We start from the raw sequence: 19852 nt of genomic DNA, 5'->3' as shown, positions 1-19852 counted from the left end.
CCTAGGTAGGTTTATTCCTAGGTACTTTATTCTTTTTGTTGAAATGGTAAATGGGAGTGTTTCCTTAATTTATCTTTCAGATTGTAAAATGACTTTTTTGTAAAAGTCACTTCTTAAATGGCTAAACAACTTTCTTTAATTAAGATTATATATTTTTATAGTCACATTCTTCAATTTTATGTAGATAAAATTAGCTTCATGGGGCACTTACTCATCTTTATTGAACTTGTTCACTATGATGAAACAGAATGTTTAATAAATGTTTAATCTATTATAATATAATTAAATATCAAATATTATAATTACCTTTCCATACTGCCAACAATATACTTAGGCAATGATGATGTTGATAATAATGATGATGAAGCATTTCCTTGAAGGAAAACCAAAATATGTTATCCCTAACAATGAAATACTTAATGGGAATAAACAGTGAAAAAACAATATTGGGAGCAGGAAATTCTTTAAGCTCTGTATTTAGAATTGACAACTTGTCTCACTAGAGAAAGTAAGAAATGAGAGACAATTGGATTATTTGTGAACAAGGCAAATGGATAGAGAAATAATCTTTAACCAAACCTAAATGATAAGGAAGTCTGAGATCAGATAAAAAGATAGTGGAAAAAAGACTGGAAGAAAATATGGACTAGATTTTTTAATATTAATATCCTTACTTTCCCTGACTCTGCTACAAAATCATGTGTAGAAATTTGGTCCTGAGAGAAAAATAACATAGAAATGGAAAATTCAGATTTGGAAAAGTCACAGACAATTACAGTCTAAGATTATTTGCTACACTTTCTTTTAACACTGTAATGCTTTCTGAAATACATATCTTCCAGCAAAGTAATTTATAGGCTACCAAACATATTTGTGATCAAGCTTGTCAAAAGGACTTATTTTCTAAATCAGTGTTTTTTAAACTGCTGGTCATAATCTTTCAGTGACTTGTAAGGTTTAGAATTGCTATATTATTTTTCTGTTTTAATTTTGTGTACATTACATATAAACATAAATGTGTGCTCTGTGTCAAATGCATAAATGAATTGTTAAAAAGATTGAAAGCTATCATGTTAAGGAACATGAGTCAGTTGACTATGTTTATTGGAAACGTTTCAATGCCCTTAGGCAAGATTAACTCAAGGTATAAATGAACTAAATGAATGCCTATAACGTTGACTGAGGGATATAAGCAATATTTTCTGAGGAAGTTAACTCCTTAAACAGTGGCCAAGGCACCATTCTCTTTCTTTTCTTTCTTTCTTTGTTTCTTTTCTTTCTTTCTTTCTCTTTCTTTTCTTTCTCTTTCTTTTCTTTCTTTCTTTCCAAGGCACCTTACCTTAAAGTCTCATCATTAGTACTTTTTTTTCAGCTTTATTGAGATATGATTGACACATTGTGTAAGTTTAATGTGTACAATATGTTGATTTCATATATTTATAAATGCAAAATTATTACCACCATAATATTAGCTACCACCTCCAATCCCATCATATAGTTACAATTTCTTTTATTGTGATAAGAACATTTAAGATCCACAATACGCCCTTGGTATTCATGGATCAATCAACCATGGATGAAAAATATTTGGAAAAAAATTTCAAAAAGTTAAACTTGAATTTGCTGTGTGCCAGCCAAATTTTAAATAGCATATACATTGTATTAGGTAATATAAATAATCTGGAGATGATTTAAAGTATATGAGAGGACATGCATAGGTTATATGCAAATAATACATCATTTTAATAAGGAACTTGAACATCCACGGATTTTGTATTTAAAGTGGGTCCTGGAACCACTCCCTTGCAGGTACCCAGGAATGACAGTACTCTCTTAAGAACATTTAAGTATATGATATAGTATTATTACTTAAATCCACCATGCTATACATTAGATCCCCAACATTAATTTTATAACTGGAAATCTCTACCCTTTGTGCAATATCTCCCAATTTCCATTAATGCTTCTTTAAGACTATAAAAAGTCTGCTTCAGGATCATTTTAAAGTAATATTTTTTATTAAAATAAGATGAATTTTAAATCCAGTTTATGATATTAACTGTTTAGTAAGCTGAACCACAGAAAGACTGGCTTTGAGGGAATAAGAGATACAGAACATACATACCATGTCTCCCTAATGAGGGCGCCAAGTAGCTGAATGATGGGGGGACTAACAATGGGCACTAACTGGGAAAGGAGGAGGAGCTTGGACTGGGAACCTGGTCCCTAACAGCCAGAAAAAAGGAGTAAAGATGTTGGGCCAGGAGAAGGAAGAATCTTGGCAATGGGATGCCCAAACTTGAATACTGGAGGAAATAAGGGAATATCTCTTAGAAGTATCATCAGTCCTCTCCTGAGAATGCATTCACCAACTTCTCCTAGAGGAGTAGTCCTCTAACTCCCAGAGACTGAAATGTTTGGCTACAAGTAGCCTGTAGACTATAACTGTTCAGCCAACTGAATGATTATGTGCAAGAATAGATAACAATATATTAATCTCCCTTCACTTTATGTGCTCTAGAAAAATAAATCTGAGTTCCCTTTTTATCTGTAAAACAACAACAAAAAAGGACCAATATCAGTTAATTGTAACCAATATTGTATAGTGCTTTTCTAATGTGCTTTTTAATTAACCATCTTCTGAAAGAACATAAAGCAGTTATATTATTACCCCCAGAGAAAACTCAGAGGTGTTATGACCCACAGAAGTTCACAAACCTAGCAGTTATTTGGGCAAGAACTAAAATCAGAGTCTTTGCACTCCAAATCCTTTACCCTTTGATTACACTTACCTGCTTTTCCATTTGAGAGAGAACAAAAGGACCCCAAATTAAAGATACACTCTACTTACCTCATGGTTCTGCCCTTGGCCTGCTATGACTTTAGAACATACTAAGAATATACTATAAACCTAAGAATATTTTTCTGTCCTTCATTTATTCATTCTCTTTCACAATTGGTTGAAAACTACTGTATTTCATAGAATCTAAGACTCCATAAATTATAAAATGCATGGTTCATTTTATGTACCATTAAAAAGGGAAAAAAACATAAGCACTTGAACCATAACATAATGCTTTCATATCTCTTAGAATTCCCTTTAACAATTACTAAAATATTTCTTTTAGACTTATTTAGATACATATTTTTATCATATTTACTCTGTGCACCAATAAAAAGAGAAATATGAGCAAAATAATTTGAATTTATTCTAAAAGTTCCTAATTTTCAGACTTTAAGCCTTCTGAGTCACTTTTCAAGTTGGTTATTGTTGTCCATATGTTCCCACCTATGTTATCCTCTGTGACTTCTTAAGGGGTTTCACTTCAACAAGCTTTGATGTTGAAACTTCTGGATTTTACCAGAAGATGAGCAAAAGAATGTTTGCAATCACTAGGACTCATAGTTTTTATTTAAATAATCCTTAAATGGTTTGTAGATTAAACATCTAAGGTTGCATTTGTATATGCATGCCACCAGAAATAATAACAACTTTACATATGCCCAGACAATAACAACTCCCTCAGCCTGACTGACCTTTGTATAACACCATTAACTGTAAGACATAATATAGGTTCACTAATGTTAAATAGGAGGGTAAAAGCGTGTTTTAGAATTGATTAAATAAAATATTCTCCTTGTATTGTCTTTTTACTTTCCCTTTAAAAATAATAGGTGACAGATTTGGATTGGCTTAACCAGTTAGCACAATTCCTTCCAGAGAATCAGCCAAGATAAGATAAATATTCAAAATTAGTTAACCAGAGTGGTCAAATATAATAGCTAACATTTATTAAACACTACAAGGTGTCAGACACTATGTTTAATATTATTTCCAATTCTTATAACTTTGCATGAAAGATTTTGTTATACAATTTACAGATCAGAAAACTGAAACTCAGAGAGATTAAGAAATTTGTCCACAACCAAAAGGCATCACATGCCAGAGCCTTAATTCAACCCCCTGCAAGACATTTCACTGTTTCATTTATAGCCCTCACTTCTCTCTTAATTTCCTTATGTGCTATTTTTTATCGATACAATATTTCTTTTGGAAACTGATCCTCCTTCCCCTCCCCTAAATTCCTTCATTTCTTTCTCCCTCTTTTTATTTTGTTCAGTTTTCCTCACTCATCAAATACTTTATGGTGAACAATAAGATATTCTAATTCTCAGGAGACAAGCTATTAGGAATTCTATTCTTCTTTGTCCATTTCCCTTTTGGAGTTACCTCAGGTGTCAGGTGGGTTACATCTTACGTTTCCATTTCAGTAGCAACACCAAAGGTTAGCTCCTCAGAGTTCCTTATCAGCATAACTGAAGTAGCAATCTCTCTATCTGTCATAAACCAGCATTATGTCTACAACCTCACTGAGAGGGGCTTTCCTTGCTGAAAGTAGGCATGGAAGTAGAAACAGATGCTGTTAAGGAGAATTGGTGAGGGGATGAAATATTTTCTTGATAGATTTTAAGTTTCTATAATTAGCCATAGGGAAGTGATACACTTTCTTGTTGCCAGATCTTTACTTATGTTGTTTTCTCTACGTGAAATGTTAATATTACTGTCCTCCTATTATGGTCCAAATTTACTTCTTTCATGGATCCTTCCTCAGATGCTCTGTCAAAAACGATAACTCAGTGTTCTCTTTACACCCTTCTGTGGATTTTATCATCATATTATGATAGTATAATTACCTTCCTCTGTAGTTGCATATCCTCAGAGAGGAAAGCATGTCTTCTTTAACTCTAGGGTCCTTTATTGAAGTGCTGCCTAACAGACATATAATATAGCCACAAATGTGAGCCACATGTAAAATTTAAAATTTCTAGTAGCCATATTAAAAATAAGAAGAAACAGGTGAAAATAATTTAATTGTATATTACATTTAACATACTATATCCAAAATATTGTTATCTCAAGCTGTAATCAAATGTAAAATTATTGAGTTTTTAAAAAATTTATTTTTTATACAGCAAGTTCTTATTAATCATCAGTTTTATACACATCAGTGTATACATGTCAATCCCAATTGCCCAATTCATCACACCATCATCCCCCCCCAAAGGCTTTCCCCCCTTGGTGCCTATACGTTTGTTCTCTACAACTGTGTCTTAATTTCTGCCCTGAAAACCGGTTCATCTGTACCATTTTTCTAGGTTCCACATATATGCCTTAATATATGATATTTGTTTTCCTCTTTCTGCCTTACTTCACTCTGTATGACAGTCTCTAGATCCATCCACGTCTCTACAAATGACCCAGTTTCGTTCCTTTTTATGGCTGAGTAATATTCCATTGTATATATGTACCACATCTTCTTTATTCATTCATCTTTCGATGGGCATTTAGGTTTCTTCCATGACCTAGCAGTTGTAAATAGTGCTGCAATGAACATTGGGGTGCACGTGTCTTTTGCAATTGTGGTTTTCTCTGGGTATATGCCCAGTAGTGGGATTGCTCGATCATATGGTAATTCTATTTTTAGTTTTTTAAGGAAACTCCATACAGTTCTCTGTAGTGGCTGTATCAGTTTACATTCCCATCAACAGTGCAAGAGTGTTCCCTTTTCTCCACACCCTCTCCAGAATTGGTTGTTTGTAGATTTTCTGTTGAAGCCCATTCTAACTGGTGTGAGGTGATATCTCATTGTAGTTTTGATTTGCATTTCTCTAATAATTAGTGATGTTGAGCAACTTTTCATGTGCTTCTTGGCCATCTGTATGTCTTCTTTGGAGAAATGTCTATTTAGGTTTTCTGCCCATTTTTGGATTGGGGTGCTGGTTTTTTAAAATATTGAGCTGCATGAACTGTTTATATATTTTGGAGATTAATCCTCTGTCCGTTGATTTGTTTGCAAATATTTTCTCTCATTCTGAGGGTTGTCTTCCATCTTGTTTATGGTTTCCTTTGCTGTGCAAAAGCTTTTAAGTTTCGTTAGATCCCATTTGTTTATTTTTGTTTTTATTTCCATTACTCTAGGAGGTGGATCAAAATGATCTTGCTGTGATTTATGCCAGAGTGTTCTTCCTATGTTTTCCTCTAAGAGTTTTATAGTGCCCGGTCTTACATTTAGATCTCTAATCCATTTTGAGTTTATTTTTGTGTGTGGTGTTAGGGACTGTTCTAATTTCATTCTTTTACGTGTAGCCGTGCAGTTTTCCCAGCACCACTTATTGAAGAGACTGCCTGTTCTCCCTTGTATATGCTTGCCTCCTTTGTCACAGATTAGTTGACCATTGGTGAGTGTGTTTACCTCTGGGCTTTCTATCTTGCGCCATTGATCTATGTTTCTGTTTTTTGTGCCAGTACCATATTGTCTTCATTACTGTAGTTTTGTTGTATAGTCTGAAGTCAGGAAGTCTGATTCCTCCAGCTCCATTTTTTCCCTCAAGACTGCTTTGGCTATTTGCTGTCTTTTGGGTCTCCACACAAATTTTAAGATTTTTTGTTCTAGCTCTGTAAAAAATGCCATTGGAAATTTGATAGGGATTGCATTGAATCTGTAGACTGCTTTGGGTAGTATAGTCATGTTCACAATATTGATTCTTCCAATCCAAGAACATGGTATATCTCTCCACCTGTTTGTATCATCTTTAATTTTTTTCATCAGTGTCATAGTTTTCTGCATACAGGTCTTTTGTCTTCCTATGTAGGTTTATTCCTAGGTATTTTATTATTTGTGTTGCAGTGGTAAATGGGAGTGTTTCCTTAATTTCTCTTTCAGATTTTTGTTCATTAGTGTATAGGAATGCAAGAGATTTCTGTGCATTAATTTTGTATCCTGCAAGTTTACCAAATTCATTGATTAGCTCTAGTAGTTTTCTGGTGGTATCTTTAGGATTCTGTTACATATAGTATCATGTCATCTGCAAAGAGTGACAGTTTTCTTTCTTCTTTTCCAATTTGTATTCTTTTATTTCTTTTTCTTCTTTGATTGTTGTGGCTAGGACTTCCAAAACTATGTTGAATAATAGTGGTGAGAGTGGACTTCCTTGTCTCATTCCTGTTCTTAGAGGAAATGTTTTCAGTTTTTCACCATTGAGAATGATGCTTGCTGTGGGTTTGTCATATACAGCCTTTATTATGTTGAGGTAGGTTCCCTCTATGCCCCCTTTCTGGAGAGTTTTTATTCATTAATCGGTGTTGAATTTTGTCAAAAGCTTTTTCTGCATCTATTGAGATGATCATATGGTTTTTATCCTTCAGTTTGCTAATATGGTGTATCACATTGATTGATTTGCATATATTGAAAAATCCTTGCATCCCTGGGTAAATCCCATGTGATCATGGTGTATGATCCTTTTAATGTGCTGTTGGATTCTGTTTGCTAGTGTTTCGTTCAGGATTTTTGCATCTATATTCATCAGTGATATTGGTCTGAAATTTTCTTTTTTTGTAGTCTCTTTGTCTGGTTTTGGTATCAGGGTGATGGTGGCCTCATAGACTGAGTTTGGGAGTGTCCCTGCCTCCGCAATTTTTTGGAAGAGTTTGAGAAGAATGGGTGTGAGCTCTTCTCTAAATGTTTGATAGAATTTACCTGTGAAACCATCTGGCCCTGGATATTTGTTTGTTGGAAGATTTTTTTTTTTTTTTTTTGCGGTACATGGGCCTCTCACTGTTGTGGCCTCTCCCGTTGCAGAGCACTGGCTCCGGATGCTCAGGCCATGGCTCACGGGCCTAGCCACTCCGCGGTATGTGGGATCTTCCTGGACTGGGGCATGAACCTGTGTCCCCTGCATCAGCAGGCAGACTCTCAACCACTGCCCCACCAGGGAAGCCCTTGTTGGAAGATTTTTAATCACAGTTTCAACTTAATTACTTGTGATTGGTCTGTTCATATTTTCTATTTCTTCTTGGTTCAGTCTTGGAAGGTTATACCTTTCTAAGAATTTGTCCATTTCTTCCAGGTTGTCCATTTTATTGGCATAGAGTTGCTGGTAGTAGTCTCTTCTGATGCTTTCTATTTCAGCAGTGTCTGTTGTAACTTCTCCTTTTTCATTTCTAATTTAATTGATTTGAGTCCTCTCCATCATTTTCTTGATAAGTCTGGCTAATGGTTTATCAATTTTGTTTATCTTCTCAGAGAACCAGCTTTTAGTTTTATTGATCTTTACTATCGTTTCCTTCATTTGTTTTTCATTTATTTCTTATCCGATTTTTATGACTTCTTTCCTTCTGCTTACTTTGGGTTTTTTTGTTCTTCTTTCTCTAATTGCTTTAGGTGCAAGGTTAGGTTGTTTATTCGAGATGTTTCCTGTTTCTTAAGGTAGGATTGTATTGCTATAAACTTCCCTCTTAGAACTGCTTTTGCTGGATCCCATAGGTTTTGGACTGTCGTGTTTTCATTGTCATTTGTCTCTAGGCATTTTCTGATTTCCTCTTTGATTTCTTCAGTGATCTCTTGGTTATTTAGTAACGTAGTGTTCAGCCTCCATGTTTTTGTGTTTTTTACATTTTTCCCCTGTAATTCATTTCTAATCTCATAACATTGAGGATAGAAAAGATGTTGATATGATTTCAATTTTCTTAAATTTACTGAGGCTTGATTTGTGACCCAAGATGTAATCTCTCCTGGAGAATGTTCCGGGTACATTTGAGAAGAAAGTGTAATCTACTGTGTTTGGATGGAATGTCCTAAAAATATCAATTAAACGTATCTGATCTATTGTGTCATTTAAAGCTTCTGTTTCCTTATTTATTTTCATTTTTGATGATCTGTCCATTGGTGTAAGTGGGGTGTTAAAGTCCCCCACTATTATTGTGTTACCATCTATTTCCTCTTTTATAGCTGTTAGCAGTTACCTTATATATTGAGGTGCTCCTCTGTTGGGTGTATATATATTTATAATTGTTATATCTTCTTCTTGGATTGTTCCCTTGATCATTATGCAGTGTCCTTCCTTGCCTCTTGTAACATTATTTATTTTAAAGTCTATTTTATCTGATATGAGTATAGCTACTCCAGCTTTCTTTTGATTTCCATTTGCATGGAATATCTTTTTCCATCCCCTCACTTTTAGTCTGTATGTGTCCCTAGGTCTGAAGTGGGTCTCTTGTAGACAGCATATATATGGGTCTTGTTTTTGTATCCATTCAGCAAGCCTGTGTCTTTTGGTTGGAGCATTTAATTCATTCACATTTAAGATAATTATAGATATGTATGTTCTTATGACTATTTTCTTAATTATTTTGGGTTTGTTTTTGTAGGTCCTTTTCTTCTCTTGTGTTTTCCACTTAGAGAAGTTCCTTTAGGATTTTTTGTACACCTGGTTTTGTGGTGCTGAATTCTCTTAACTTTTGCTTGTCTGTAAAGCTTTTTCTTTCTCCATCGAATCTGAATGATATCCTTGCTGGGTAGAGTAATCTTGGTTGTAGGTTCCCTTTCATCCCTTTCTTCCCTTTCATCTCTTTATATCATGCCACTCCCTTCTGGCTTGTAGAGTTTCTGCTGAGAAATCAGCTCTTAACCTATGGGAGTTCCCTTGTATGTTGTTGTTCTTCCTTTGCTGCTTTCAATAATTTTTCTTTGTCTTTAATTTTTGCCAATTTTATTACTATGTATCTCGGTGTGTTTCTCCTTGGGTTTATCCTGTATGGGACTCGCTGCACTTCCTGGACTTGGGTGGCTATTTCCTTACCCATGTTAGGAAAGTTTTCAACTCTAATCTCTGCAAATATTTTCTTTGGTCCTTTCTCTCTCTCTTCGCCTTCTGGGACCCCTATAGTGTGAATGTTGTTGCGTTTAATGTTGTCCCAGAGGTCTCTTAGGCTTTCTTCATTTCTTTTCATTGTTTTTTCTTTATTCTGTTCTGCAGCAGTGAATTCCACCATTCTGTCTTCTAGGTCACTTATCCGTTCTTCTGCCTCAGTTATTGTGCTATTGATTCTTTCTAGTGTAGATTTCATTTCAGTTATTGTATTGTTCATCTCTGTTTGTTTGTTCTTTAATTCTTCTAGGTCTTTGTTAAACATTTCTTGCATCTTCTCGATCTTTGCCTCCATTCTTTTTCCGAGGTCCTAGATCATCTTCACTATCATTATTCTGAATTCATTTTCTGGAAGGTTGCCTATCTCCACTTCATTTAGTTGTCTTTCTGGGGTTTTATCTTTTTCCTTCACCTTTACATAGCCCTCTGCCTTTTCATCTTGCCTATCTTTCTGTGAATCTGGTTTTTGTTCTACAGGCTGCAGGATTGTAGTTCTTCTTGCTTCTGCTGTCTGCCCTCTGGTGGATGAGGCTATCTAAGAGGCTTGTGCTGGTTTCCTGATGGCAGGGAGTGGTGGTGGGTAGAGCTGTCTGTTGCTCTGTTGGGCAGAGCTCAGTAAAACTTTAGTCTGCTTGACTGCTGATGAGTGGGGCTGGGTTCTCTCCCTGTTGGTTGTTTGGCCTCAGGCAACCCAACACTGGATCCTACCTTTGCTCTTTGTTGGGGCTAATGGCAGACTCTGGGAGGGCTCACATCAAAGAGTACTTCCCAGAACTTCTGCTGCCAGTGTCCTTGTCCCCACGGTGAGCCACAGCCACCCCCTGCCTCTGCAGGAGACCCTCCAACACTAGCAGGTAGGTCTGATTCAGTCTCCCCTGGGGTCACTGCTCCATCCCCTCAGTCCCACTGCACACACTACCTTGTGTGTGCCCTCCAAGAGTGGAGTCTCTCTTTCCCTCAGTCCTGTTGAATTCCTGCAATCAAATCCCACTAGGCTTCAAAGTCTGATTCTCTAGGAATTCCTCCTCCCATTGCTGGACCCCAAGGTAGGGAAGCCTGACGTGGGGCTCAGAACCTTCACTACAATGGGTCAACTTCTGTGGTGTAAGTGTTCTCCAGTCTGTGAGTCTCCCACCCAGCAGTTATGGGATTAGATTTTGCTGTGATTATGTCCCTCCTACCATCTCACTGTGGCTTCTCCTTTGTCTTTGGATGTGGGGTATCTTTTCTGGTGAGTTCCAGTGTCTTCCTGTCGATGATTGTCCAGCAGCTACCTGTGATTCTGGTGTTCTCAAAAGAGGGAGTGAGAGCATGTCCTTCTACTCCACCATCTTGGTTCTGCAAAATTCTCTATTGAGATTTTTATATGCCTTATTTCATAGAAAGCGTTTTGAAATCTGGTGTGTATTTTTCATTTACAGCACATCTCAGTTTGGAATAGGTACATCTAATGTGCTCATTCGCAACATGTGGCTTGGTGCTACCATATAGAACAGTGCAGCTCAGGAGCTTGAACATGATGGGGGAGAACTTAATTTTATTAATCAAAAGGCAGTGCACTAAAAAGATTGGCAGGGCATTGTTTATAGTGGGAGAAGAAAAGAAAAATAGAAAATATTTATAGAAATTGAGCTTCAAAGACTCAGATATGGTGTTTGTTAGTAAAAACAGAGAAAGTATTAGAAATAGGAGGATTTGAGGAACCAAAATTAAAGGTGATTAGTTTTGTACCATTGTCAAATTACTCTGAAGGAAAGAAATATAGTGCTTTTAACAAAACAGTGGTACTTCTAGCACCACCTACATATAGATATTTAGAAAAAATTTTACGATGGTGATAATGACAACACATACATGTAACCTCTCCTCATTTTACAGACACAAGCAATTACTGCAAACATGATAGATTTTACCATTAAATAAAATGTCACAATCAAGTGCACTGAATCCTTTTAGTTCATAATCTAGACAATTGTTTCATGAATTTGAATAATATTCATTTGTACATAGTGCATATCGCTAAGTGAACAAGTGTGAATAAAATTATGACACTTGAATTGTAACAAGGCTGCTCATTTTTCTTCTGTCAGACTAATAGATTTATCATTTGATAAAAAGAAATGACTCTACTATATCTACTTAGTATTACTTACTTAGTAATTACTGTCTTTCACTGAGTGTCATTTGTGTTATTTCATCACAGTTCATATTGTTACTGAAATATATTCAACAAAATCAAACAATAAATGCAGAAAAAAAAAAGGCACACAGAATTTCAAATGGATGAATTCTTAATAGGTAAAGAGATATTTAAGCTAGTCTGAACTTCAGAGTGCTCTTTTCATGAAGATCCAATTTTGGTTTTGTTTTCTATTTGTCTGTTCTATTTGTCTATTTGTCTGTTAACCTAACAGTTTTTCTTAGGTTTTAATAATAAGAAGTAGTAAATAAAAGTACACAAAAAAAGTAAATAAAAGTAAACAAAAGTATGTTCCTTTGATCTTTGAAAGGTCCATGTTAATGTCACAGTATCACACTGCTCACTTGCTCCCACCCACGCTAGGATCCTGGAAGCAGTCTTTTGTCCCTTTGTGTACCTCATCTAATCAAATAATAATTTCTGTCAATTCAGATTCATATGTATTTTTGAACCCTTCTCCAACTCCCCTAATACTGCTCCCTTAGTTCAGGCTAGCATTGTCTCTTACAGGACTCCCCAAAATAACCTCCAAATTGATCTTTCTGTTCCTGACCTTGTCCCTTCAAATTCATATTCCACAAATCTACCAGAGTGGTCTTTTCCCTGATTGAAAAATGTCATATTCTTTAACCTGACATCCAATTGAAAAAAGTCATATTCTTTAACCTGACCACAAAGCATTCCATGATGTGGTTTCTGTCTCACTTTTTGTCCTTCATTACCCTCCATTTACTCTGTATTAATAATAAGCTGGTGTTTTTCATGATTACTTGTGTTGGGTCCCCCTCAATCTTTCATATGTTCTCAATATACTTATTTTTCACATATATGAATGAAAAATGTGGACTGCCATATCAGTAAACAAAGCATGTTGTAGGTATCAAGCCACCACACCCACCCTGATAGTGAGCACTGAGGGAATGGAGATGGAGGGTGGAGACAAATGGGCTGCCAGCTGCCCAGTCCTCAGCCACTGCAGCTACCCTCAGTGATGCACCCTGAGGGGACTCAGAATGGTACAGAACAGGATACTGCCCCATCTAGGGTGCCAAGGTGCATATCAAAGGAATGATTTCAATGAGCCCAGACCCTTGCATCTTTCCATATACAGAAAAATGCTAAATTTCTTAACGAGATTTAAAAATATTTAACAGTTATCTTTTGATGTTCCAACTACCTGGTCTTTGATGCAAAAACTCTGATATATCCTGGCTCCTCCCTCGTCTCTTTGGAGCAGTCCCTCAGAAATATTCTCAGAGGCTGCCTCCTGGACTTGAAGTCCTCAGAAAGTCTGCCAAGTAAAACACAATTCTCAGCTTTTAGGTTGTGCATTTTTTTTCAGTCAACACTTACATATAATCATGTGTTTGTATGTCTGTTTCCCCCACTAGTTTGTGAGCCATTGAGGTCAGGGATAGTCATTACTATTATATATTTAATCTTTAGTTTTTCACATAATATAGCATATGCCAGAATATTGAATGGAGAATCTAATTCCTAGAATAGTGTACTTCACTATTTTAGGCATTCAGCAAACGTTTGTCAAAATGAATTAAATTTATGAACGTGAGCAGAGTCAGATACAAAAATCCAGAGTTTAACATACCATTCTGAAAATAAAAGCTTACCTAGTTTGTAAGTCCCTAGTTTAAGAATCCACCCCAATCATGTTCTAATTTAGAAACTAGGTTAGAAATAAACTAACAGGGCTTCCATGGTGGCGCAGTGGTTGAGAGTCCGTCTGCCGATGCAGGGGACACGGGTTCATGCCCCGGTCCAGGAGGATCCCACGTGCCGCGGAGTGGCTGTGCCCGTGAGCCATGGCCGCTGGGCCTGCGCGTCCGGAGCCTGTTGCTCCGCAACGGGAGAGGCCACAGCAGTGAGAGGCCCACGTACCACAAAAAACAAACAAGAAAACCATGGATGTACAATATACATCATTATTAAATTATTAGTATACCTATCTTCCATCCATTACTGCATTAAGTGAAAGAAATACAGTTTGCTATCACTCAGAATTGAAAAGAATACTGGAAACAAGGAAGTTGAGGAGTATGTGAGACCCCTTGGAAATTTCCATTTAACAAATATGTTCCTGTGTGCTCATGAAAATAAATGTTTTTTTTTAAAAAAAATTATCAGAACTGTTGACTTGAACAATTTAACCTTATCTTGTACACTTTCCCCATACTTATCCTTTGATCTTACATTTTCTTAGGATTTTTTGAAAGACATGATTATGAAAGGTAATGAGCAGGAAGATTTCTTTGTCATGTCATACAATGAACTTGTTTTAGGAGATGTTTGAAGAGAAACCAAGAACCCATATGAATAAGTGAAAAGAGAGGCTAGGACTTCCCTAACATTTGAAAATTGTAACTTGCCATCACAGAATGATGTGGTGGGGCATAGGGGCAGAACTCATTTTATGTCCATGGAAAAGTAGCTAATTATATACTTCATCAAAAACCATATTTCAATAGGCACTTATATTGTCAAAAGTGAATAATGAATGACTTCTCTTTGTCCTTAAATTGTTACATTTTAAATCATGCTTCCACTTTAACATTTCCAAAAATGTTGTCTAACTAAATATTTTGGATTTTTCTTAAGCTCTTGAGTGTAAATTGCTTTGCATGAAATTATTTAAAATGCTAATAAAACACTGTTAATAATTAAGAAAAAGAATAAAAAATTGCTAGATTAAGGAGAGAGAAAAATGAGTCAAATTCACTGAGTTAATAGAATATATTAAAAAGGAAAGGAAGGATTGAATTATTTGGCATAGCTTTACCCCTTTTAAATAGCTCATGGTAAGTGTGACCAGAAGTTACTAGAATACAATATTCATATTGAAAATTATTTAGCTCTTGTATTTTTATTTAATGACACCTGTACTTAAAAGACTCTTACTAAACATCACAACAATTCTTGGGAAATGTACACACACACACACACACACACACACACACACACACACACATGCTCTTTCCCTCTCTTAAAAAGAAGTGAGAAGTGTTTTGTATAATTGTTTTTCACCTTCTAAAAAACATTTATTAGCCATTTTAATACACTGTGTAGTATATCTCTCATTAAATTGCATCTCATTTTTAAACAATAAAATCCTATCAAATATTTATTGTAATTACCATTTGTTGCTACATATCACTATTTCAGTGCATTGAGATTTTAATATTAAAATTATTTTTATGATATGGCATGAACATTAATCAGTGTTTATTCCATAGCAACAAAAGCTAATGGATACTTCCTTCTTAACTACTCACCCATCTGTACACAATAGATACCCAATAAATAATTACTAACCATATGTAATTACTATCTTAATATGCAACACAGCTGTTCTCAGAATAAACTATATTTGCAACTATGGCCCTTTATGGCCATTGTGACATCTTACACCTGGGTAACACATTCTGTCGCTTGCCAATAAATTCTTCAAGCATTCCTTAAATCCTACCGTGGTTCTGCACTGATTACAGCCATAAGGGTATATTTTGGGGCTAGCAAATATGCTTACTATTTAATGTAACTTCAATTTATACCATTTTTATTAGGACTTTGTTTTCAAGATTGTATATTTTCAATTATTTTGACAGTCATTATCAATATCTGTTAGAGAGATAATGATGGAAGCACATGGTGAGTTTCCATCTATAGCTACAGTGTTAAGATTCATGAATAAAAGTAATTTCTCTCTGACTAAAGGTTCGGGCACAGAACTGATAAAGTAGAAGCCATGAGTGAAAGCCACTGAAATCTGGGAGCACCTTGCTCCTAAAAGATGATCAGTATTGAGAGCAGCAGGTCATAGTGGGGGAAAAAAGCTTTGTGCTAAAATCACCTAGGTTTGATTTCTGGCTTTGCCATATATTACCCTGTGACTGGGGCAATTCACTTCCTTTACCTGAGCCTATTTTATTTATAAAGTGAGGAAAGCAAGGCATATTTTTGGGGATTGCTGTGAGAACTAAAATAATTAACATTGACATATGCTCTAACATAATGCTTGGAATGGAGTAGACACTCAACAAACGGCTAGCACTCCTACTAATAAAACTAATGATGATGTTTTAATGAATGAATGAAGCTTATTATCAGGGAAGTAAGGTAATAACCAAAATGTATCTCTATATTTTCTCCTTCTAAGTGAAACTCCTCAGTCTTCCAGTACCCAAGTCTATTCAGCTGTAACACCTATCCAAACACTGCTGGATGGAGGTGGGAAATGAAATAGGAGATAGATGGGCCACTGGGCCGGACAGCTGGTGTCTGTCAAGTGGAGCAAAGCTGAAGTTTTGTCCTCAGCCAGACAAGAATGACTCCCATTTCCCTTCCTCTGTTGATATGGAGGGAATGAACTAGCAGTGGGAAATTTTTGCAGCTAAAATAGGAGTGAAGTTTTCCCTCTCCTGAGAACAAGGAGAATAAAGGGAACAGTGAACAGGCTAGAGAAGAAACATAACCTGGCCTGAAAGAGTTAATCACGCCTAGTTTTTTCTTTTTTTAAACTGTTACTAATCTGTAACTAGATTTTTACTTCACAAAGCTAACTGATTACTCTTTAACACTATGTGAATTACATCCTGCCCTCCCTTGTAGAAAATCACCCTTTGTAGCATTTGCATTTCAGAAAAGAGGTCACTGGCCAATATGACTGTCTTGAAATAATGCAGGAAGAAGAATGCAAGACCTTCACTACTTTGATCCTTATCATATACCCCGGACATAAAATCTTCTCCTATTCCCGAAGGAGAGGGGCACAGTTCTTGAGGCACTAGCTTGCTGTGTCTTCCCTTCTGCCTGGCAGAAAAATAAACCCATCTCTCTCTTCCTCCAAAATCTGTCTCTGTATTTCTGTTTGGCATCAATGCACAGGGAAACCGATATTTCGGTAACAGAAAGAAGAGAGGAAGTTCACCTCTCTGGAACTTGAATAGACACATTGATATGTCAAAGTAAATAAAAGATAAGACTCAAGAATCAATACTGTGACATTTTAAAATTTGCATATACAAACAGACGTTATTCTGTGGTTATAGCTAACATCACTGAAATTAAGGTTGGTGGTGGAATAAAGAAATTGTTACTGAGTCCAAGATCATACTTCTTACCTCACAGCAGGCCAGTGAATTGGGAGACAAGGGATAACAACTTTATTCAGAGAGCAGAGAGTCCAAGAGGATGGCAGACTAATGTCCCAGAGAACCATCTTGCCAGGCTCTGAATGCTAGTTTCTTTTACAGAACAAAGAGGTGTGGAGGTAAAGTAAAAAGGTCATAACTTGTTGCAAACATTTCCTGATTTCAGCCAGACTCTGGGAGGGGATGTGTTAATTTCCTCTTTCCTGTAGCCAGGTGGGCTGGGTCAGGATGTTTCCTGTGACTAAACAAAGGTTTTAGTTTAACAGTGAGGCATGGGGGGCAGGGTTCCAGGAGGTAGGCCATTATGTATACTTTAAGCTATAGGCAACATCCTTTCAGTGATTAACTTGTAGCAGAAGCAATAGAATACAAAGGATAAAGTAAAAGAAACACATCAAACATGGAGCCAGATTTGTTATTCCCTACTACAAAATTATCCAGAAAAGGAAGGTTTGTTGTCTGAAGAGATGAGAGAGTTTTCCAAGGGAACTTAGAAGGAAAAGAAAGCATCATAGAAAAAAAGAATGTTTGGGCACCTAGGAAGTAACTAAATGGCACTCTAGTTAGAATCCTCTTTTCAAACTGAGTTGTGCAAATAAATAATCACTGTCTTTCAAAGACCAGAAAAAGTTTTACGATATAATATACTGGGAAATACTGGGTTAAAAAATTGAATGAATTTTTTAACCTTGAGACTTTTCAGAATCTTAAAAGTGCTTTGCAAATCCTCATGTAGTAGGCACTTCCCAAAGTTACTTTATCACCAAAATTTCATTTCATATGACACCCATGTAACATCACATGAGATAAGTTTTAAGACTGCTATCCTACAAGATCCATTGTAATGTGGAGAAGCCAACTACCAAAGGATTAACACTAAAGGTGCTTATTAGAAACACCTGTGAATCCAGTTGTAGAAGACATACAGCAATATATGGCAAAAAGAAAGGCTATGACTTCGTGGTTTTTTGGTTTTTCTTTCCCCTGTAAGTAGCTCTTTGCAGGAAACCACACTCAGCAGGAAACTCCTTTTCTTGTCAGTTTAAGCAAAGCTACATTGTAACTGCCAACTACAAATTGGCACTTGCCATTTACCTCTACAAGGATTACATTATGAACTGTTGCAACGGCAACTTCAACATCCCCTGAAAGGAGTTCAGGGTAGAGATCAGGAATGAGGTACTCTGTGCTCTGGGGAAACTGGCAGAATAGGCCTTCAGATAGTTAGATATTTTCAGGAGAAGACTTTATGAGCCCAATTCTTGTATCTCCTCTTATCTAGAAAAGCACTAAAATCTTTCATGGTGACATCTGCTCTTCGTGAACAGCAGTAACCTCCACAAGACTAGCAGCAACCTTCTGCAAAAATGTGTGCTTGATTGCATGTACTCCCCCTTTACCAAAATCACATATATACTGACCTTCCCCCCTACGTCTATGGAGCAGTTTCTCAGAACTATCTGAAATGCTGTCTCCTGGGCTGTAGTCCTCATTTTGCCCCAAATAAAGCTTAACTCACAACTCCCATATTGCGCATTTTTTTTCAGTCGACATAACTAAATTTTAAATCCGGTACCCCCATGCTCTACTGATCTTTGGCCTTAGCACACTTTCCAGATCTTCTGATCATACAATATCTTGCTTAACCTGTTTGTTTTTTTCTGTAGATCAAAGAAGTAGAAATGAAGAATAAGTAAATAACAAATGACCAGATCTCTTCCCTAGTTTCCCCTTCAGTACTCTCATGAAAAAAACTGTGTGAACAAGATAGCATCTAAATAAAGATGACTATAAATCTAGAAGCCTGCACGCAGTGGGGGGTGGTGACAACTATGACCCCCTATCTCAGTGATTAATGGAGATTACTTCCCTTTTTCCCTTTAAAAACTTTCATGGCCAAGCAGAATCTTCAGAGATGGTTTTTGGGGGACACTGAATCCACCATCACCCCAGATTTTGGCATTCTGATTAAAAGCAACTTTCCTCATCATTTGCCTTTCTCATGTGTTGATTTTCCAGTGGCAAGCAGTGGGACTTGAGTTTCATAACAACCCTGCTACCAAACCTTTGTTTTTTTTTGTTTGTTTTTTTGTTTGATTGGTTTTGATGTTTTCCTCCAGCAACTGGAAAATAATCAATTAGAACTGGGATGTTGTGAGATCTTAATACTGATAGATGACCTGTAGATTTAGTGGTGTGTGTGTGTGTGTGTGTGCACATGTGTTATCTTTCCCATGAGAGAAGTTTACAAAAGTGCTAGGGTTGGGGTGGTTGTTCCCAGGAAGGGTTGCATACACCAGCATCCCCTTACTTGTTCACTTACCCTTAAACTTTAACAGTAGCCTTTTATTAGAATGTTAATATTCTAATAGTCCTTTATTAGAATATTAGAATTAAAACAGCAGTGCTGTGGATTCTTGTGGCAGTGATATCCTTAAACACAATAGCTGATGGTAGAAGAGTCAACCAAAGCTTAGAGAGGCTTGGTAGAATTTCCCAGATTCTTAAACTCTCATTTCCTCCAAATAAAATGAAGAAATAAAATATATTAAAGTAGTTAAATTTTTTTTTTTTGATTTTGATGGTAAGGTGGGTGGTTAAATTATTATGTTAAAACTTCAGAGTATAAAAATTGGAGGCAACTTTCTCTGTTTTAAAAGGTAATTATGATAATAGAGCTCTGCTATTAGGAGATTAAAAGCCCTTTTCCTATGAAAGGAGAAAATATACCTAAAAATGACAACTGTCAAAACAATAAACCTGAAACAAACATAAAATG

At 36.2% G+C, this 19852-nt stretch overlaps 1 protein-coding gene across 2 annotated transcripts in view; it reads right to left on the bottom strand.

The window, feature by feature from the left end:
• GUCY1A2 (guanylate cyclase 1 soluble subunit alpha 2) overlaps positions 1 to 19852 on the bottom strand; it is a 426619-nt gene that overhangs the window by 99857 nt on the left and 306910 nt on the right. Inside the window, exon 8 of one of the 2 annotated variants that reach the window (XM_060157938.1) lies at positions 13297 to 13332. The exons of the other annotated variant lie outside the window; for it this stretch is intronic. Within the exon in view, the coding sequence (XP_060013921.1) occupies positions 13297 to 13332 (36 nt within the window). The remainder of the gene's footprint in view (positions 1 to 13296; positions 13333 to 19852) is intronic. 2 annotated transcript variants of the gene reach the window in all.

Source organism: Lagenorhynchus albirostris, chromosome 9 (genome assembly GCF_949774975.1).
Source record: "Lagenorhynchus albirostris chromosome 9, mLagAlb1.1, whole genome shotgun sequence".
In the NCBI taxonomy this organism is placed as follows: Eukaryota; Metazoa; Chordata; class Mammalia; order Artiodactyla; family Delphinidae; genus Lagenorhynchus; species Lagenorhynchus albirostris.
The sequence above is the reverse complement of the archived record's forward strand: the minus strand, read 5'-3'. Positions and strand labels throughout refer to the sequence as shown.